Below are 22,650 nucleotides of genomic sequence, written 5' to 3'. Positions count from 1 at the left end.
TTCTGTATGCTCTCAGCAGCAGTGTTGGAAACGTACTTCAGCTTACCATACATTGTATCAGCTCTTCCAAGGTTGCACATTTCACTCCTGACTGTCCATGTGTGAAAATCTAAGAATGTCACACATCCCTTTGCCACCTTTCATTAACTATGTTTGTTCCTGAGAATGGTGCGACATATTATTAAAATGTCCAAAAAGGGAAATAAAGGAGTCGGGGGTGAGAAGAAGAGGAGGAGGTGGCAGCAGGGAGGTGAGTAGGAACTGACAATCCCTGAGGAGCCCAAGCTGTTAACCTGCAGGGTATGGGCATCCTCTGCCATTCACCCTGCAAGGTGAAACTGAGACTCACTGGCCAGATCTTGCAAGAAACTCTGCCAAGGTCTGCCATGGCCAAGCCATTTCAGTGACAAGAGACGGTGGGGTGCAGAGCTGTTCATTTGGCATCCTTCACCAACACTAAGGTCACTGATAAAATATTAAGCTGATCTTATATCTGTGGCTTCATGAAGATGATCAGGGATGGAGGGAAGCCAGGGAAGGGGCAGTGTCAGGTGCATGAAGAGGAGCAAAGCCTCCTGGAAGCACACACACGGAGGCTCACAATAGCCACAGTTGCCACAGGGAAGCAGCCAGCTTGTGTTTACTTTCAACTCAAAGTGTTTTCTGTTGTATATCCATGTCATCACCTCTTATTTATCAGGAAGTGACACAAAGTAACAGGCTTCACAATGCCATCAATGTCATTTTGACAGCATTCATGTCACAATACACAATCATGTACTGTAATTATACAAAATCCAAAGAATAAAATGTTACTAGTTACACTCGTTAAAATGAAACTGACAACCAAAAGAATAACAAAACAAAAAGAAATTTCTGTCAGAATCCATAGAGACATTTGACAATATTACAAAAAAAATGTAGTCAAATAATTGTCCCAGCATGCTGCAGGTCATTGCCATAACTTCATAAATTCCCAGCTCTTTGGGGGAAAGAAAGTGCGTTTTCACAGCCTATATAGTTCTTAAAGAAATAGCTCTCACATGTATGCAGGTCAACAGAACAAGGAATGCAAAGTCTAGGCACCAAGATTGCTCAGACAGCAACAGAGTTTAAAGAGTCCAACTTGACACTCTTCTGAACCAGATGTGGTTTCTTGAGAAAGAACTTGGAGAGTAACATTAGTCCAAAAGGGCCAAGGAAGAAACACCAACTGTTAATAAGGAAGAAAACCATCAAGAACTAGAACAGTTAAGACAATTTTTTTTCTACTCTACTTTGAAGTTGAATTATAGCTTGAATAGTAAAAGATTACACAGTTGATCTGTGGGTAGAACCCCTCTCTTCCCTGACCAACCTCCCCAATCCAGATCCGGTAATGTCAGAGTACAGATAGTGCTGGCTCAATTTCTTTGAAGTAGAATGACCATTTCTTCATGTGTGGCCATGCCTTCTTTTAATAATGAGGTATAATCTGATGCTAACAATGCCTGTTCCTTCCTGGGTTATGGGGCTGATGAACGGTGTAGGCAGAAAACAATTCAACTTTCTGATAAGAATCACACACACACAAAAATTATTGCACTTAAAAACAAACACTTAAAAATAAAAAACTCAGCCCAACCAGCAAAGGGCCAACTAAACTCTTCGGAAGTGCTGTACTTCCTGCCCTTTGGAGAGCGTCTTGACCTTCCTGGTGTTCTGTTGAATTTGGTCAATTATTAAATGTCCCGAAGTGAAAGAGTCCAAAAGGACACTGTAGGCTCTTTAAGGCTAAGTCTTCCCGGTGCTTCTGTGAGATAAATTATCTCCTTGGCCACATATTACAAAGCAGGGCCTCTGTTTAGAAAAATGACCATCAGGGCCCACTAAAACAATCTGGAAGCAAGGGAGGATGGGCGCACATCATGTCCTCTCCTGTGAATGAGACAAAGAAAGACAGTAAGCAGCCTGGTGTCACAGCAATCTTCTCCTGCTCCACCACTGCTCTCACTATGCTCAGTCTCACAACCTATGCAGATGTGGGTTGATCTGTGCATCTTTCTCTGTGTGCTGCCTCCTTTCTGTGGGTCTGAATGTCTTTCCCTCTCCCAGCAAATTTGTTTCTCTCTGTCTTTCTTTATTTTTTATCCTTCCTGCTCCATTGTGCGCTCTGTCTCTCTTGATGGATGTGGAGGTGCAGTGCTAATCCTATCCTTCCCACTGATCCATATGCTTCCCAGACTTTCATGATTCTCCCATCATGCACCACTGTCATCTCCCTACCCTGTCATTGGCTCCTCTTCCCCCAGTATAGTCAGACACTCTACAGTCTGTTTACTGAACTAAATGGGCAGATTAGTGTTACCTCAGCCAAGATTACTTACACCTCCAAAATCTGATCTCGTAGTCAAAACTGGAGTACAGGACGTTGAATATGTTACAAGTGTCTTCATGAAGCTCTCAAGTAAGGGCTCACATAATGGGGGAGACCAAGGTATTTTCAGACTCTGCTATCCTGAGACTCTATTGTCACTGTTGTTTTTGGTTTTAGGAGTGTCCAATCCAGCTCATGTCTTTTTGTAACCCCGTATACAGCCCTTGTAATCAATAAAATATTTGCACAAGATATCTAGATAGATTTGGGTGGTAGTATCCTGATATTACAGGCAGAGATCCAATAACAGAATAATTTAGGGTTCTGAGTAGAGGGAATGGAGGTAAAGTCATCATGATGTGCAGAAGCTCCTGTTTGTTGCCAACACCAACCAAGGTGCATTGAAACTCAAAGATCTGCTACAGTACTTGTTTCTCCCTGTGACCACCCATGTGAGGCCAGGAGCTGGGAAGAAATACTCATGTGAAGTCAGAGTCAATACAAATGGCTACTGCAGTCTTTTGTCCCATCCATCACATCCCCCTCTAATAGTTCTAAGACTGAGCACTCGTGGTGAGCTCTTCTCCACTTACTGCTCCGGATTCTGAACTAGGACTTGCTAACATTCTCGTATATGACATCACTGATGCAGAACTGCTGCTTCTTCTTCATCCACATCAGTTGCACACACTGATGGATAAAAATGTACTGCTCCTGGAACAAAAGACAAAAACAGGTTTCAGAGCAGACATGTGCAAAGATATAATATTTTATACTATGACAGTTTTAATGATCAGGATCTGGTGTTAAAGGAAACCATTTTCATTATTTACAGAGACACAGTTTTATAACTAGAAAATCCAAGAGAATCAACTGTACAAGTATTTTGATTAATAACAGAGCTTAGAACATCATGGCTTTTTTAAAAAACAGTGGAATTTTTTTCCCCTAACTTTATTGCAGTATAATAAAAATTGTATATATTTAAGGTGTACAATGTGATGACTTGATATACATATATGTTATGAAATGATTACCACAATCAAGCTAGTTAACACATTCATCACCCCAGATTATATATATGTTTATATATGTGTGTGTATATATACATATATATGTATGTATATATATTTGTGTGTGTGTGTGTGTGTGTGTGGTGAGAACACTTAAGATCTACTTTCCTAGCAAATTTCAAGTATACAATACGGTATTATGAACTATGTTCACCATGCTGTACATTAAATCATTATTAATGCTAAAGGAAATGAATATTCAATCAAATCGTGGGGCTATTTTGAAAAAAAAAAGGATATCCCATTATCATACACCAAAGCAAATCCCAGGTAATTTAATAAATTGTCTTTAAAAATACAGAGGAAAATATTGGTTAATTTCTCTCTGATTCCTTTAGGAATGGAATTTCTAAAATTAAGAGCAGTAGAATACATTACAAATAAAAATCTCAATCTACTGTATATTTTAAAAAGTTAAAAAGAATAAAACACAGGGTAAACCACAAACTGGGAAAGAAAAATATTTTCTAGAATTATGACAGAATATTGATGCCTTTATTTTTGTGATAAAGTCATTCAAATCAGTAACATATACAAATAGACAAATAAGTAAAGGACATCAACCACTAGGCCAAATATTCCCTGGAAGTTAGAAACGATGTCTTTTTATTCCTAATGCTTAGCACTTAGCTGTGTTTATTAAATGATTTTTGAAGTAAACTGAGGAAATATTAAAATATGCCAAAAATAGTCAAGTAATACAAAGTACATTGAAATAATTATTTTCTATCTATGTAGTGGACAAAGCTAGAATGAAAAGAATAATATTTAATGATGACAAGTTTGTTGAGGCAGTCCATTTTACCTATTGTTTGTGGAGGTAGAATTAATAAAGTGCTAATAAATGGTGTGGACACAGATAATAGTAAAAAGTGGAAAACAATCCAATTTAATGTTCTATAAAAAGGAGATTGGTTTAAGTATGCAATAGTGTATCTTTAATGAAACATTAGTCTGTCCTTAAAATGAGATTTATAGAGTTGCAGGTAATTTTTGATACTATACAGGCTACATAGTAAAATCCTAAATGAGAAACTACAATGTAAATAGAATGTAAAGTAACACACATATATACATACATATAATATGAGCACAATCATGTAAAAGTTATACTTGAATGAAAGCCAAAATGAAATCACCAAAATATATCTTTCTGCCAAGAAGTAAGGGTAATTTCACAGTGTTCCTCCTTTTTCTTTGTTTCCCAGAGTTTCTCTATAAGTAATACCACTAGAAATAACATTTAAATGAGATCCGGTCAAAATATTCATAGGATTTTAAGAAGCTTCCTGTGTAACAACTTCATACAAAAAACAAAATTAATATTTCAAACATCACTGGATTGATGCCTCAGCCTAACCTGTATTTTTCAACACGGTTTGGAGAAAATATATTCCCTTTTGTGGTGATGGTATCCTATCAGTGGCTGAGCTACCCCTTGTGGTCATCACACATGGACACCTAATCCATTGTTTCTGGTGTTATGTCAACACAGGGAATAGATAAGACCAGAGATTGCCTGGACATTCAATCTGCATCTGCTTAGTGGCTACATTTTGTATCAAAACAAAAAACAACCAAATAACAAGACCACAAGAAAAGTAAATAAAGACTATTTATGGAGGGACTTGTCCTTGAAAGTCCCGAAATTCAAACTGCAGATCAGGAGGATGGGCTGCTCAAAGCAAAGCCCCAACTGACCTCCAGGGAAGGATATTAGAGGAAAACCAAACAAAATATTCGATAAAAATAGAAGAGAGGAGAACATCATTCATAAGTAGCACTTCACAGTTTCAAATCACTTATCTAGGTTATATTATTTCCCATCATGTCTGCTTTACAAAAATTAGTGAAAGTTATCATTCATATTTTACAGAAGAGAAATGGGAGCCTTGAGAGGTGACATGACTTGTGCAGCAGTAAAGTGGAGATTCAGGCTCCCCCCAGGGTCTGGCATTCTTTCTAAATACGCCTCTACTTGTGTGAAGAAGTCTATGAAGTGTGTCTGGTCAGGTGAGGAAGAGGAAGAGGGCAGGTCACAGTGCAGTCCAGGCAGCATGTTGCACCTGGAGACATGGCTCATCCTATCAGCTACTTCTGCAATTTTTTGGGTGAGGTGGAATGGTGGAGTCAAGGCAATGTAGAGAAGGCTGGAAAATTAGATACCAGTGATGGGAGGAAATATGGTCTATGTGGGTTGATTATATACATAAAAACAGAGCTCAAGTGGAGAACCATTTCATTCTCTTGAAAATCATTAGTGTCAAAGGAGTACTCTAGGATGATACATGTGAAAAGAATAAGCTTTTTTTACTTTGTTCTTTCCTTGTTAACTTTTGTGACCTGGCAGCAGAATTTGAATGTGAATGGGCTTAAGGAGAATCTTAGGCAGATCAATCTGTATTCAAAATATGGGATGAACCATGGTGAGCAGAGGAACAAGGAAAAAATAAAGGTAAATGAACAAGATGTTCTAGACATAAGTTAAAAAAAAAAGACACAGATAAATAACTGGAACTGGAAAACATCCACCAGGAAGTCCTGCGGGAATCAAGGGTCAAGCTAGAAAAGTCGGAAAAAGTAAGTAACCCGGGGAACCTCTGCCCCCTTTGCTGACTTTGAACTCCCCATGAGAGTTCAGGGAAGGGATACTGCACTTTATTTTTTATTTAATTGTTTCATAATTAATTTTAATTAATTATTTTATGGGGTTTTTTTTTTTGAGACGGAGTCTTGCTCTGTCACCAGACTGGGGTGCAGTGGCACGATCTTGGCTCACTGCAAGCTCTGCCTCCCAGGTTCCAGCGATTCTCCTGCCTCAGCCTCCCGAGTAGCTGGGACTACAGGCGCCCGCCACCACACCTGGCTATTTTTTTGTATTTTTAGTAGAGACGGGGTTTCACTATGTTGGCCAGGATGGGGATACTGTACTTTAAAAAGGCTGTGTCCGAGGAGATATCAACATAAAATGCTGGCATAAACAAATAAAACAACCAAAATTTAGGGTAAAACATTTAGGGAGAAAACAAAACGTTTTCTTGGCTTTGCAGAATGCGACATGGTGGCTGCTTGATAACCACCCAAAAGAAAGATAATGACCCTTAAAATGGGATGGAGGATGTGTCATGTGAAAGAGATTAAGAATCTGTAGTTGGAGAAAAGTCAAAAGCAAACAGTCCATAATTAAAATCTACTAAGTTTTTTTTGTTTTTTTGACATGGAGTCTCACTCTGTCGCCCAGGCTGGAGTGCAGTGGCACCATGTCAGCTCATTGCAACCTCCGTCTCCTGGGTTCAAGCAACTCTCTTGCCTCAGCCTCCCGAGTAGCTGGGATTACAGGTGCCCACCACCAGGCCAGGCTCATTTTTTAATATTTTTAGTAGAAACGGGGTTTCACCATGTTGGCCAGGCTGGTCTCCAACTTCTGACCTCAGGTGATCCGCACGCCTCAGCCTCCTAAAGTGCTGGGATTACAGCTGTGAGCCACTACGCCCGGCCCCAAAATCTATGAAGTTTTAAAAGGTATGAATTAAGTAAATTGAGGAGACAATTCATTAAATGCAAAATACTTAAAATAAGGTGTGGCTCTTTGAAGCTTGGTGATTCATATACAAAACGCGGAGTTTTAATCACATATCAAGGTGCAAATTTATGGAAGTAAAAGCCAAAAATATGGACTGATTAATAAAGCACTGTTTACTCACCAGACAGTGGACTCCTCTGGGAAACCAGACATTTTAAACTTATGATTAAAAAGTGATATTGATGTCCCCACCACACTAAATTACTAGGCAGCATGATTGAAACCAAGTGAGGAAACCAATTGGACTTGCTTCCTAATTATCAATGAGAGGTCTGAATATTAACGAGGATAACTCTTTCCCAAGTGGTATGATCCTGCTGTAGTTCAGAAATGAATGTATTGAAACAGCCTTGCCAAAAATTGGTCAGACAAGAATGGGGAGGTAGGAGGAAAGAAAAGTAAAAGGAGTGGGAAAGCAGAAACAGCTGAGACGGCCGCCATTACTCTAGGCTTTTGAAGTGATACTGACATCTAGTGGTGCTGGGTAGGAAAAGCATGAGGAAGACCAAAGCATTTTAAAAATACCCTGATTACAGGTCGGGCCAGGTTGTGTTCTACCCAAGCGTTCCACCCACACACACTCTTTGAGAAAAAGGATTATTGTAAGACTGAAGCTAAGAAGTCGCGAGTATGGCTGGGTGATGAGGCTTATGAACAAGCTGTTGTACTTGGGTTTTTGCGCCCACAAGGGTACACACCCACGGCTGCTCTGAGGCAGGCGGTGCTGTCTGCCGGCGTTGCCTTGGGTTGTTGCTCCAGACTAAGTGCATCCTCAGGCTTTCAGGGAGGGAGGACTCGGGAGAAGAGGAGGAAGACGGAGCACGTAACACTGTTGGATATTTCAGGGGATGCTTCCATGTTGTTAAAATAATAAATCTTCATCATTGAGATGAAGGGAACTGGCAATGCTGGTAGGTTGGGGACTGGGAATCTTTAAAATCATAAAAGGGACAGAAAGCTCAAATCCAACTTCTAATCATCATCAAAAGTGAATTGGGATAGAGTCACACGGAGGATAAAGTAATGACAAATGTATTGAATCAAATCCAACATTTCAAATATAAATCAAATTGCACCAGTTCAACAGTCTCTATTTGGTGGCATTTACCCAGGATGGCTGTTATCTGCAATTGACTCTGAGTCTGTTCAAAGAGGTTTTACTCTTACGAATCTACCCATGCACTCTGAATTATGATGCCAATAAAAGTATAATCATTATACGTCGAATGGATTTCTGGAGGCTAGTGTCTATTTCTTTTATGCCTCAAAGCAGTTTGAACATATACAATAAGAAAATGTGAAAGAAAGATACAAAGAAGTTTGAGAGAATTGTTTTGAAGCATATCATTGAATAATGGTAAGTTTTTCAGTCCAGGGAAAATTTAAAAATACATATAGATTATGTTCCTACCTCTGTCTGTACCATAGACATCCGGTATGACCTCATTTCTGACACCAGCCCTAAGATGTCAACAAACTCATGATCCCGAATGTGCTGCAAGAGCCTGTCCAGGGCAATGAATGTTCCCGTCCGTCCCACACCAGCACTGCAAAAGAATGTTCCGATGGCATATTATTCAGATGGTGCTTCTTTTTTTTTTTCCCCCTCTTTTTTTTTTTTTTTTTTTGAGATGGAGTCTTGCTCTGTTGCCCAGGCTGGAGTGCAATGGCATGATCTCGGCTCACTGCAACCTCTGCCTCTTGGCTTCAAGTGATTCTCCTGCCTCACCCTCCTGAGTAGCTGGGATTACAGGTATGTGCCACCATTCCTGGCTAATTTTTGTATTTTTAGTAGAGATGGAGTTTTGCCATGTTGGCCAGGCTGGTCTTGAACTTCTGACCTCAGGTGATCTTCCCACCTCGGCCTCCTGAAGTGCTGGGATTAGAGGCGTGAGCCACCTCGGCCAGCCCAGATGGTGCTACTTTACTATTGAAATAAAACTGATGATTTCTAAAAAACTACAAATAGTACCCTTGTGGAAAAACGCAGACTAAGCTCCTGACAATATTTTCCACTTAACTGATTTTTAAGTATGGAGTTGTGGTTGGTGTTCCTTCTAATGTCACATTTCTGACTATCATGGCTACCTTCCTGAGAGACATTTGCACTGCATTGGCCACACCCTTTATCGGGGTCTCTGCTTCTGCAGAAAAGTAGGGATTCCATGTTGAGTACTCTCGGGAACTGATTTCTGAATTCAGAGAGCTGATACACATAAACAATACCCTGTCTTTTGAACAGCATCAGAGTTAAGCCCTCAGATCAGCTCAAAACTCCAGTTGAGATGTCCATACCCTAACTCTAGGTCTGGGACCACAGAGATTTGTGTATCTTCAACCCTAAGTTCAGTTCACCACCCCAGACCTGCCTTACAGCACGCCTGCCATTTTAGTGGGTCCTGGGCCTGCTTCCATCTCACAGGGACCTTTGAGATAGTTGCCTTAAAATCAAATGAAAAATTTGGACCCATTCTCAGCCAGTCCCCCAATCCCAATGCTCAGGGCACAGGTGGAAGTGGACTGACATGCGCTGACCAACTGCCCATCACAGTCCCTAGTTCTATGTGTTGAAGTCAGCCCTTTTTTCCCTCCAATCCTCAATAAAGAGTCAAATGGCTCAGCTTTGAATCACTGTGAAATGATGGGAAAAGAGAAAGTTCAAGCAAATTTATATGGAAAGTTTGCTAGAAAAATCCCGCTCTATAAACTTTGAGTTTAAGGTTGCTTTTTCTACTAGACAACTCTTCCCTCCCAGGATTTCTCAGATAAAATGATCTGCCATTGGGTGAGCACCTGTAAAGTCATATCCAGAACTGCACTTACTATCTTCCATGAAAGGAATCTGTGAGTTTGACCCCAGAGTTGAAGAGCTTCATTTTCTGTTCTTGAAAAGAACCATTTTGAGAACAGATAATCTTATCTGCTAAAGCACATCTTTTAACCTGTGAATGCCTACAGTGGATTGACAGCAACAATATCTGCCCTAAACAGAAACTTAGTAGCTTATGAAGCATTTTCCTTTCCAGGGAGACACACACTCCACACAAACACACATGAATGCACACACATACTTCCTCATTCTAGTCATTCTAATTCACAAGGGCCAAGGCAGTAGGTCTGGGATTGTAGATTTATTTGCTTAGGTTGGCATGGTTGCCAATGCTTCCCTTCACATCTTCATCCCACTGCCACCTCTCACTTGCCATTGGAGCACGTTTATGTCCCCTGTTCTTTTGAGGTTGCATAAGGATTTTACAGCAATATTGTATCACAGAGATAGACTTTGATGGAGCTCTGTTCATACAGTAGGAAGAACAAATTAAATTTTATGATAACTTTTCCTGTTGGGAATTAGTGTGGACCTTGATTTTTTTATATCCTATATCCTTTTTCATTCTACTGTCTGACAATTTAAGAGACAATGCCAAAGAGGAACCATAGCAAATATGTTTATCTTCCTAAGCTGAATATTTTCATTTTTCTTTTCCTTTTCTAGTTTTTATGCCTATTTATATTATGTCAAGCTGTGATCAGCTTTCTATAATTTGACCTTGTATTTGTCCATGTTGTAACTACCCAGAATCCTTGATGGAGTAGGATAATATCACATATTAAGGGCATGATCTTTGCAGATTGGCATGCCTGGATTTGAATACTAACTCCTCCATGTTCTAGTTGCATGAACTTGTGTGAATCCCTTAACATCTCTACTCTTCTCTATTTTTTTCATTTAAAAATTGGAATAATAACATCTATTTTATAGGGTATAGATACAGGAAAGCCAGAATAAATATTGTATATATTGAGACATCAATTAATCATAGTTTAAAAAACATCAGAGTTTATTTAATTTTCAACTAAACCTGATAAGGGCTTATGGAATGGTGAGCTGTTCCCCTTACAAAACCAACTCATAATATTTAATAGAAAATGCAGTTGATGAGGTTACCTGCAGTGAATGATCATGGGACCTTTGCTCTTGGTAGCTTGCTGTCGGACCATGTGTACAAACTGCAGGATACTTTCTGCAGCATTTGCTGTGGGCACACCATGATCAGGCCATGCAGTGTAGTTAAAATGCATCACATCCTGCATCTCGTCAGCCTTTAGAGAAAAAAGCCAAAAACAAGCATTAATTTTTCAGTTCACTGTTAGGATGACCCAGGACTCTGCTAGTTAAGCATGCAAAATGTAGAGCCACGTTCCACTCCTGGTCATTACACTTTCCTTTCCAGCTTTGAGCACCATATCTGGCATAAAATAGGTATTGAAAAAAAAAAAACACGCTAATTGTATAAAGCTTCAAATAGTAGGATAAGTAGGCTAATCTGTACCTGTGGACAACACTTAAGCAGATTAGGGTTTGCATCCTGGCTCTGTCATTTAGAAGCTGCATCAGTTTTGGCTAATGAATTAAACACTGTAGAAAGTGCTGTTGGTGCCCTTTAGATACACTTTGCCAGCCTGGGACACACTTTTCCCAGTTGCTGCTAACAGCACAGCAGTACCTATCTCTTGATAGTTGCCTTCCACTGCACAGAGCTGCCTCGATAGAAAATGCCTAAGAGGTTGCGTTCTCCTGCTGAGGGCAGCCCACAGCTAATGACTGACTAATTGTGGGGTACAAAAATCCAGCCTTTTTCAGAGTGAGACAGTACCACGGTGCTGTCCATGCCCCAGCACTCTCTGTGGGATCCAGCACAGGTGAGATTTTCAGCTGAATGCTCTGTAGGGCTTCTTCTCTGTCAATCTGCTTCCCTTGCTCCCTTATGGGCTTTCCCTAAGAATGCACTTTCACAAAATCACTTATATGAGAATCCTTGTCTTGGGCTTTGATACTAGAGGACTTGACTCACTGAGCTTCAGTTTTCTCATATCTAAAAATGGCCTAATGATACTTATAACAAGAGTTGTTGTGTGAATTAAGTGTAATCATGTGTGTGATATTACTACTTACTAGTACCTCATTACTATCACTCACTGTCATCCAGCTCCGTGCAATTGTATGGTTGATTCTGGGAGTCCCCAGTAAGTGAGTATAACTTGTATATTTACCTATTCCTATTAACCCATACATCAAATATATTGTTGTTCTCTCTGAACTGAGTACATATTAACTAGAATGTGTATCTTTCCAGATCAACTCTTTTTAGTCCCAACTAACTTGTAAGAGTTATATATTCTCCACTTGTTATCAACCATCAGAAATATCCCAAACCCAGGCTTCATAAAGGTCTGATTCATCCCTCATTCCTCAAACTTGTGAAGAGCCTAGAATTCACTCAGAGGCTGGAATACTATATCATAACTGGGAAGGAAGGAAGCTTGGCCTCGCTGTCAGTTTTGAGCTAAAATTTAAGTTCAGGTATTAAAAGAGAAATGAATTTCAAAGAGTCAGTGGTCTTGGGCAGAAAATAAACGCATAAAGACAATTCATAAATAAAATGTATAAATAAATATGTAAGATTTGTTTAAATATACATAAGTTATCACCTCCCCTACACCCATTGTACCCTTGGCACCTAATATATCCCCAGCAGCATGCAGTGCCTCCCCTACTATGTTCAAGGGCTCTGGCTTAGACATACAGAACATGAAGTCTACAAAGATGCTGGCTACCCTCACTGCTCTCTTCAGGAAGTATGTTGAGAAACTATCTTGGGCATAAAGAATTGTGCAGAATAATTTACTTATTCAACATCATGAGGATTTAAGAATACTCAGCCACCAGATAACTTTGGTTGCCAGGAAAGTTCAGGAAAATGCTTGCCCTGTTTAAATGCTGATCATAATTTGTATAACATGTGTACACTGTAGCCAATATATATATTCCAGTATGGTTGAAGTGAAAATGTATTCAGTGAAAAAGTGCAAGGTGATTTAAAATCAGGAAATCATTAAATTGTAGTTAGTTTCTCCGCAGCTACACGGCAGGGGTCCTGGAACTGGGGTCAGCCCTGTGAGCTGAATAGCAAGGCACAAAGTCCCTGGCAACAAACACGTTTTTGTTGATCTTTAGTCTCCAGCTCTCACTCAGTTGATGCCAAATTTCAAGTAGTAGAAAGTGACAAGTTGTGTGTTATGGTCATTTCTCTCCTTTCTTGTTAAAGGAGAAAACTCTTCTGGTTTTATCTTACTTAGCTATTCCTAAATTTCTCTTACCTTGAGTTCCTTACTTATGTAATTTTATCTTTTTATAATTGGAAAGTTTCCACATATCAATATGGAATGGATAAAGAAGGGTATAAACAAAAAATGAAACAAATTGAAAAATATATTAATTAGCATAGCACAATGTTCTTTGGGCAACTTAGCCTTCATTGTAGCTTAACATTTAGATTCATTATGCTTATGGCCAAAAGGGGGCACTCTGGTACCAGACGCTTGTAACAAGTAAATTCCTTACAAACAAACACTACTGTTCAATCTTTTATTCCTATTTTTCAAGTCCTTCACATGATTGTCATTGAAAGATAGGTCATCACTTAAGACCAAGGACAAGAAGCATAGTACTGACCAAGCAATAATCTATGTGACTCTTCTTTGTCAACAGAATAGGCAATGGAACAGACCCTATTTTGTGCTCTGAAATTTTTTCTACTACGTGCAAACCTAGGGACAGATTTGTACTGTATTTGGTTATCAGTTTGCACTGGCTTTTCAATTGAAATATCTAAGAACAAAAAACAGAGTTCAAATGGCATTTGGATTGACAAATATTTTCTCTGACGGAAAGTCTATTGATGCTTTACAAGTGCCTTATTATTTTTGAAATAACTCATTCATTCACTAATTTATTCATTCCACAGGGATACAGCACTTGCTTCTGAAACTCACAGTATACTGGGGAGGCAGACACAAGAAGCGAGAATTGTAACTATCTATGGTGTGCTGTGATAAAGCAGCTTACTTAAGACTCTGCCCCAGAGAAGGAATGGGCTAACGGTGTCCAAGCCCAGAGAAGACACCACAGAGGGAGTGACACTTAAGCTGAAACTCTGCATTTGAGTAAAAACGTGCTTAACAAGGAAGCAATGTGAATTTTAAATGACCGAAACAACACGAAACACAGTCTGTTAGAGTCATACGGGGATTTGCCTGAATTCTCCTGGTCATAAAAGACATTGTTAACTACCAGTTAACAAGTGGCAGTTAACAATGGCTAAGAAGTGATTTATCTCCTGTAGATATCAATCAGTAGGTAGTATCAAGTTCTAACGTTGTATTGATACGGGCTATCTTTGTTTCCATTGCCTATTTTAAGGGTCAGCAAACATTTTCTGCAAAGAGACAGTTAGTAAATATTTTAGTTTTTGCAGATCATATAGTTTTGGTTGCAGCTACTCAAGCTTGATGTAGCACAAAAGCAGTCATTGACAATTCGTCAACAATGCAGGCTGTGTTCTAATAAAATGTTACATATGGACATTGAAATTTGAATTTCACATAATTTACATATAGCATTTCACATAAAATACTATTTTTCTTGTTGATTTTGTGTGTGTGTGTGTGTGGAGATAGAGTCTTGCTCTTGTTGCCCAGGCTGAAGTGTAGTGGCACAATCTTGGCTCACTGCAACCTCCACCTACTGGGCTCAAGCAATTCCCCCACCTCAGCCTCTTGAGTAGCTGGGACTACAGGTGTGTACCACTACACCAACTAATTTTTGAATTTTTAGTCAGATGGGATCTCCCTGTGTTGCTCAGGCAATCTTGAAATCCTGGGCTTAAGTGATCTGCTCGCCTCAGCTTCTCAAAGTGCTGGGATTACAGGCATGAACCACCATGCTCAGCTGTCTTTTTTCAACCATTAAAAAATGTAAAAACCATTCTTAGCTCATGGGCTTTATCCAAAAGGCAGTGGGTAAATTTGGTCCACAGGCTACAGTTTGCTATTTCCTTAACTATTAGAAAGGATTGTTTCTAAGCAGGGAAGAACATCTCAGTGAGAACTTTCCTATTCAATTTTGTCTTCATAGACAGCATGTTCAAGTGGAGAAGACTATTAACAGTAAAAACTGTATATTCTATAGGCTGAGGTCAATGGCATGACTTCAATTGATGTTAACACCTAAGCCTGTCACAGAAATATTCAGCGTTTGCTCAGAGACTTGTCAGCAGAAAGGTGTCAGGCCTTGTGAGAAAAACAGACATTTTTTTTTGGATGTGTTGTCCATCAGAAATCAATAGCCCTTCAAGAGAGATAGGGAATTATGATAATAAGACCTAGAAGTACCTTACAAATAATGAAAACCAAACCAGAACAAAACAAGAAAAAAACAAAACAAAACCCAAACTACTAAATCAGGGTTTAATTATTTAATTTAAAACATAAGTGTGCCTTATATACCCTAATTATACTCATATATGATTAATATAAGTAATGAGAACACTTCTGTCCTCAATGATGCCTCATAAACAATGATTAATAGTGTCTTCTATGATCTTGAGCTAATTCGAGATGAACTAGTGCAGACTTTTTACTGCGTCTTCTCAGCCTCTCCAGACCAACCATATCATCCACACCATCACTGATGAAATGGGAAACAATGACACTGAGAATGGATTTTTCCTCTTGAAGGAAGCAGCAATGCAAAGCTCAAAGTGCTCATTGGGTTGGTCTCCCAGCACTTCCCTGGTGGTGGTGGTGTAGGTGTCTGTTGGGAACAGGCCCCCAAATCTGGCCATAAACTGGCCCCAAAACTGGCCATAAACAAAATCTCTGCAGCCCTGTGACATGCTCGTGATGGCCTTGATGCCCATGCTGAAGGTTGTCGGTTTACCGGAATGAGGGCAAGGAACACCTGGCCCTCCCAGGGCGGAAAACCACTTAAGGTATTCTCAAACCACAAACAATAGCATGAGCAACCTATGCCTTAAGGACATGTTCATGCTGCAGATAACTAGCCAGACCCATCCCTTTATTTCCCATAAGGAATACTTTTAGTTAATCTATAATCTATAGAAACAATGCTTATAACTGGCTTGCTGTCAATAAATATGTGGGTAAATCTCTGTTCGAGGCTCTCAGCTCTTAAAGCTGTGAGACCCCTGATTTCCCACTCCACACTCGATATTTTTGTGTGTGTGTCTGTAATTCCTCTAGTGCCGCTGGGTTAGGGTCTCCCCGACCAAACTGGTCTCAGCAGGTGTCAGCATAGGGACAGCACCTGCTCTCTGCTTGGTGACTTACATAGTTGATCCGGAAGTGTCTACAGGCCCAGTCGTCCTGCTCTTCCTCTGAAATCATCTCCACAGTGATGTCTCCATAAGCTATAGGTTCTTCTGTGAATGGCCAGTAATGGTCACATTTCACCTGGAGCAAGGACAAAACAATTTTTTAAAACAAACAGGCTAGGAAAGAAATTAAGTGGGCTCACTTAGGGAAAACAAAGGTATTGGCCTCTAAAGAATTAGATAGGACCGTGGTGAAGATGAAACATAAAGCAAATACAACCATTTCTGCTACGTAGTATGAATTCTTATCACATGACTTGGGTCATTCTTATCATATCTAACTAAAACAGAGTTGAGGGGTCAGGGGACAAAGCACTCAGAACGCCCCAGCTACTCGGGAGGCTGAGGCAGGAGAATCGCTTGAACCCGGGAGGCAGAGGTTTGCAGTGAGCTGAGATTGTGCCACTGCACCCCAGCCTGGGCAACAGAACGAGACTCCGTCTCAAAAAAAAAAAAAAAAAAGAAAGCACTCAGAACGCATAACATTGTTCCAGGAATGTAATTCTCTGTAACCCCCGGTTGCTGAAACTGCCTTTAGTAACTTGAAACCAGTGTTATCTAACAGCAACTGAAACAGCCTGTTGGGACTCTGAGACTAGTTTTACCCACCACCATCCATTCACCAATCAGAGCTTGCCAGCTCCCCAAAACTTTACTAGTGCTAATGAACTTTCCTGCAAAACAATATGCAATATTTCTCCTTTTTAGAAGACTTCCAACCTTCTCTTTTTTCCTTTAGACATTGCAAAGACCACCGGGTCTGTGTGTTTACCCCCAAATTCTAATTCTTGCTTCCCGAATACAATGTTTTAAATTTAGCGATTTGTCTCTATGTTTTATTTGACTTTGAAAACAGCAAGCATTTCATCAACGGCAGTGGCTGGGGCAGGTTTTGCTGCTAAGTGGGAGCAGCTTCAGTAAGTACGTACCCTCCTTTTCTCATTACACTGAGTGAGCATGACAATAATCTGAGACTTTTGTTGCAGGACCATCTTCCAGAAGTCATTTCTGGTTTCAGGCAGTGGCCCCTGGGTGGCAATATACTCCTGGGGTGAGTTGTATCCCTGAAAGATAAGTGACAAAATTATCACCTAACCAGACACTGTCAACACCAAATGCTGCTTCACGCCTATGGGAAAAAAACTGAAAATTTACTGGTGATAAAATTGGCAAAGGATCACACACCTATGTAATGTTTTCTCCTGTTTTAATCAAAGAGGCTATCAGAATAACTGACCATAATTAGTCTGTGTGATTGTAAGCATTGTTATCCAGAAGGCTGTAAAAATCACATCCACATCTTTTTATGACAATAATAACTATCTTTATATTTTAAAAGTGCAGGTGCTAGGGTGGAACCCCTTGAATTTGGTTGCTGAATGTGAAATTTAAACACAAGAGAGGTGATCTTTAACCTTTCTACTTCCCCTTTCACTGGTCCTTTATAAAGAAATAGAAACATTACTAATCTATGGACTTTTTCTTTCTATTCTTTATTATGAAACGGAGTAATGCAAACTTTTTAGAATTCAATTGCTGGGTTGGGAAAGTGTCTCTTTTGAACTGTTTGACACATCCGCTAGTCTTTCTCTGGCTGGTTAGCACTGGGATGCCTGATTTTTTTTTCTACTTACAGGAATATAGTTGGCATTGATGTAGTCTGCACCTTCCTCTTCATTCATGGAGACTAATCTCACACGGCTGAAGTCATCTGTAGAGAATAAGGAGAAAAAAATATTAAAATTCAAGATGGAAGGAAAAATTATTTTGGCCCTCTCTATCCAATATTAAGTTAAATCAGTCAGTGACAGAGTAGGCAGATAATAATTTTTAGCCTGATATTTTAGCCATTCTTCAACTTTGGTTTGTTGTTTAAATAAATAAGTGAATATCTTCCAACCACTATTTTTTTTCACTACCAGCTCTCCTGTCCTTGAAAGAATTGTTTCCAGGATTGTTTAGGTGTTGTTCAGAGTATTTCAGGAACTACAATATCTGTGAGATTGATTGGACAGCTATAGTATATAGCCTAAGCACACGATTTTCATTTCACCTAGAGATATCCAGAGAGTTCACTACTTTAAGGAGATCTAGAGAAGAGAAGATGCATGGGTTTCTTTTGTAGGTAGACATTAAATTAAAGAAGTAATTTCTGAACTGTGTACAGATGTGAAGTGTTATTATGATAATATATCTAATTTCATCAAGAAACCATATCAAGAGAGACTTCTCTTTCTAGAGCTTTTTCAGCCTTTCTCTTCTCACTTTTCCATTCATGCCTAGCTCCCACAGCGTGTAGCAGAGAGAAAAGTGAAATCTAAACTGGAATGTATTTTAATTGTTTTGTAAGTGCTTTATATTACCTTTTTTTCCTTGAATGCTGCTTTTTATTACAAAATGCTAAGCAACTATATAACTTGTCAGAAGTTAGAAAAGCCATTTTAATATACTGCATTGCCTTTCCATTTGCCTCTTTCCATTATCAATGAATTGGCTGAAAATATTTTATGAGAGTAGAAATGATGCAATCCCCAAATTGACAGTGGCTCTTTAATCTCTAAAGGGCCAAATGGTCAGTCTTTTTGTTCAGATGCAATTCATTTAAAAGCACAATAATTAAATCTTCCTCCATATGCTAAGATCTAAAGACATCAAAGCAGAGTGAGATCAATGCAATCTCAGACGTGGCCTTGAGATCCGGACCACAAGTGGGTGTGGCCAGAGATTGGTGAAATTGATTAATCTGCAATGACAGTCCTTCAACCCTTAAGACATGAGTGTTATTGGCGCAATTGATGATCTTACATGGTAGGATGTTTGTGTAACGGTTTTTACATCGATTCAGTGGAAGATCTGCAGCAAAGTGTGGGATATCCAGTCCAATCAATTTCAACTCCTGTAAAGGACAGAGAACGGATTTGAGAGTTCCATACGTGGTGTGAATTGGATTATTGTTCACACTGGTTTATTGCTCACAAGCCCTTTGCTATATGACATTGCAGTAGCTCCCTTTAGAGGTGGAATGTACTCCACCCCACTATCATCAACTTGCTTTGGCCAATGATCTTAGATAGAAATCAAGTCCGCTCAGAAGCTTTCAATGCACTTGCTTGTTTGGTTTGCCCTCTTGTGTGCCTGCCATCTGCCCTGAAAAAGACATGCCCAGGGAAGCTGCTAGTCCGAGAATGAGGAGGCACATAGGGCAGACCTGACTCTGACCCATAGCCTGAAGCAGAACTGCCCCAGCTGTTCCACAGACCCATGAGTGAGAAAAGTAAATGTTATTGTAGAGATTTTGAGGTTGTTTCTTATACAGCATTATTGTGGTAATAGCTATCTAATACAACACATAAATACCTTGGATAACTTAGTGGTCATTTGGAGAAGTAAGAACTATATGTACAACACTCAGGGTATGAAGTATTTGAAAATAAAAATGCTTTTCAGATTTTTGGAGGAATAGAGTAACTTAAGTTTATGCAATTTGTATAAATATTTCCTATTCTCTGAAGAAATCTAGGTTTTTTTTTTTTTCTTGTAGGCAATGAGCCTTAGAGAAAGTAGTAAAAAATAGTGAGGAATGAGTAGGGAACAATCTCCATGTTACAAAGTATGGGATTAACAGTCACTAAATATCTGGTAATGAAACATCAAACATAAAGATGGATCTGTAGTTGTTGGGGAAAATCCTTCACTGAGAATAAGAACATCCAAATGTCTGCCTGCGTATATTGGTACTCTTATAAACCTCATTTCAGAAGGTGAACTGATGGGAAATTTTTATATAAATAACTGTCACACTTCAAAAATGGTATGTTATGGGGAAAGGGGGATTTCTAAGTTGCTATGCCATGTGTCTTACAGGAAACAGGGGGATTACGGTCAGGCCACCTGTATTTCTTGGAGGCATCATTCACATTGTGGTCTATAGGAACAGTGTTCACTGGAGTTGTACAATGCACAACCAATGCAGTGGATCTAGTTATATTCCCATACAAATGTTAGAGGAATGTTAGTAAACAGTGTACATAACTGTGTATAAGTGGGATTACCCACATAGTGTGCATCTTTCTATAAGACTACTAAGTGAGGCAAAAATCACTTGTTATAAATTTTATTTACATTTATAGAATGTTAATATTGAGCACAAGTTTTACTCTTCATAATTCCTCCCAATTATTACTTCAAGGAATCAAAGCTGGAGGAATACTTCCCTAGGAGAAGAATTTCGGAAAGTTTTTTAACACTGTTGAAGAGAATTGGAGCCATTTGACCACGTTCTAGGATTGAATACGGATATCTGTTTCATGCCCTTTGTGTCTTTATTCAAGTGCTCTTTGCAAAGCACATGCTTTATTAATCAAGTTATTGGGTCTTCTGATGCTTTTAAATAGAAGATCCTTGGTGGCAAATTACCTTGTGCTTAATGACATTGGGTTGCCTGACTGTAGCCAACATGGATGAACCAACAAAAATTGCCCAGATTTCTCTCTTCCTTTGATTCCTAATCTCTTTTGGCTTTTCAAGATGACAATATCTGAAGTTCTTTGGACTAAGTTGATGTCAGTTTTATATACAAACTATGTTACATTTGATTTTCAACTCACAAAATTGGTTTTTTTCCATCTCAGGCACTTACTTGCCAAATATATTTAGGCAGATGCTTCCCATTGTTATTTTACAACTGAGTGTTCCATTTTAAAGGGTATTCAAAGGTTGACTATATTTTTCTTGTAAGAAGCAACTTATTTTTAGTAAATTTCAACTAAATCAGTGTGATGTTTAGGTTAGTTCCTTTTGGTAGTTATAAGTTTATTTAAATGATGCTTCCATTGCTTAAATTATTTCAGAAATCTACCTCCTTTACAAAATGCCTGCATAGATATTTTTTCAAAATATCTCACATATTCTGACATGCCACTTATAAACTGTATGTTCTTGGAAGGGTAGTTAAGCTCTTTTAAACTTTGCTTTAATTACCTGTAAGATAAGGCTAGTAATTTCTTCACACCTTCCTTTTTTATAGTGATTATCAAATGGAATAATTTAACTCAACAAATACTAATACAGCACTATTGATGATCATTGTGAAATACTTTTGTGATGATTCTTTGTTTTGCTTTGCCTGGCTCCATAATTTCTTCCTCCTTTGCCATTTATGCCCGCAGACCAACAACTCTTCCCCCAATTCTCTTGCTTTGGGGACAGACTGATAAGCCATGGGAAAAGGCCTCAGATACAAAAGGAATGGTGGAAACAGATTGAGGCTGAGCGTTTGAGCACATGTGGAAGCTGACTAACTGACAGAACTTTAATTGTGGAAGCTGACTAACTGACAGAACTTTAATTGTGTGTTGCCTTCCTGCTGTAAATACTCTAAGTTGATAAGAGAGGTTTAATTGGCTGAACACTGTAAGTGGAAGTTGCCAAAGTTGAATTGCAGCAAAGTGGGAACTGCATGTAAACACAGTATGCTTTGCAGCCTTTGTAATTTAGCCTGTCACTAAGTGGAAAATAAAATATTAAGTTTCCAGTTCAGCAGCTTTGAAGTTATTTTCTTTCCAACCATATGGAAATTCCACTGGCTTAAATCTTTATGAAGACAAACTATGGAGTGATGGACCTGAAACCCACATAAATCATTTCTGAATTTTCTTTTGTCAGTTTTGTTTCTAAATATAATTTATCACCCTTTTCTTCTAGGCTATACAGTCATCTGTAGTGGGTTGAATGGTGATCCCCAAAAAGATACGTCTACCTCCTAACCCCCAGAACCTGTGAGTGTGATCTAATTTGGAGAAAGTGTCTTTGCAGTTGCAATTAAGTTAGAGAACATGAGATGAGATCATCCTGGAGAAGAGGAAAAGGCATGTAAAGATGGAGACAGATCAGAGTTATGCAGCTGCAAGCCAAGGAATTGCTGTGGCCAACAGAAGCTGAAAGAGGCAAAGAAAAATTCTTCCCTAGAGTCTTCAGGGGGAGTGTGGCCCTGCTGACACCTTGATTTTGGAATTCTGGCTCTGCAATTGTGAGAATAAGTTTCTGTTGTTTTAAACCACGACCATTGAGGTAATTTGTTATGGCAGCCATAGGAACTAATACGGTCACCCAAACCCAGTAGCAGGCTACGTTTTGTTGGCTGTGTTTGAAGCATACAGGTCTTGGAAAGCAAAGCACAAGCATATACATTACATTAGTTGGCTTGGGCTGCCATAACAAAACACCATAGAGTGATAGTTTAAACAGTAGAGATTTATGTCTCACAGTTCTGGAGGCTGGGAAGTCCAAGATCAAGATGGCAACAAGGTAGATTTCATTCTTAGGCATCTTGTCTTGGCTGATCCTGAGACAGTCAGGTGGGAGGGGGTCCTTGGAGAAATTCCAACTAGCCTGCTCACAGAG

At 39.2% G+C, this 22,650-nt stretch overlaps 1 protein-coding gene across 2 annotated transcripts in view; it reads right to left on the bottom strand.

Moving 5' to 3' along the window:
* Positions 1 to 612: 612 nt before the first annotated feature.
* The window catches only part of PTPRO (protein tyrosine phosphatase receptor type O), a 265,462-nt gene continuing 243,424 nt past the window's right edge, over positions 613 to 22,650 (bottom strand). For both annotated transcript variants that reach the window (XM_003816527.5, XM_003816526.5), the window contains 8 exons: positions 19,054 to 19,144; positions 17,883 to 17,959; positions 17,178 to 17,312; positions 16,205 to 16,327; positions 10,962 to 11,116; positions 8,424 to 8,559; positions 2,950 to 3,070; positions 613 to 1,917 (listed from right to left, as the gene is read on the bottom strand). In XM_003816527.5, coding sequence (XP_003816575.1) covers positions 2,966 to 3,070; positions 8,424 to 8,559; positions 10,962 to 11,116; positions 16,205 to 16,327; positions 17,178 to 17,312; positions 17,883 to 17,959; positions 19,054 to 19,144 — 822 coding nt within the window. In that variant the 3' untranslated portion in view covers positions 613 to 1,917; positions 2,950 to 2,965. The remainder of the gene's footprint in view (positions 1,918 to 2,949; positions 3,071 to 8,423; positions 8,560 to 10,961; positions 11,117 to 16,204; positions 16,328 to 17,177; positions 17,313 to 17,882; positions 17,960 to 19,053; positions 19,145 to 22,650) is intronic.

The sequence above is a fragment of the Pan paniscus genome, chromosome 10 (genome assembly GCF_029289425.2).
Source record: "Pan paniscus chromosome 10, NHGRI_mPanPan1-v2.0_pri, whole genome shotgun sequence".
In the NCBI taxonomy this organism is placed as follows: Eukaryota; Metazoa; Chordata; class Mammalia; order Primates; family Hominidae; genus Pan; species Pan paniscus.
The sequence above is the reverse complement of the archived record's forward strand: the minus strand, read 5'-3'. Positions and strand labels throughout refer to the sequence as shown.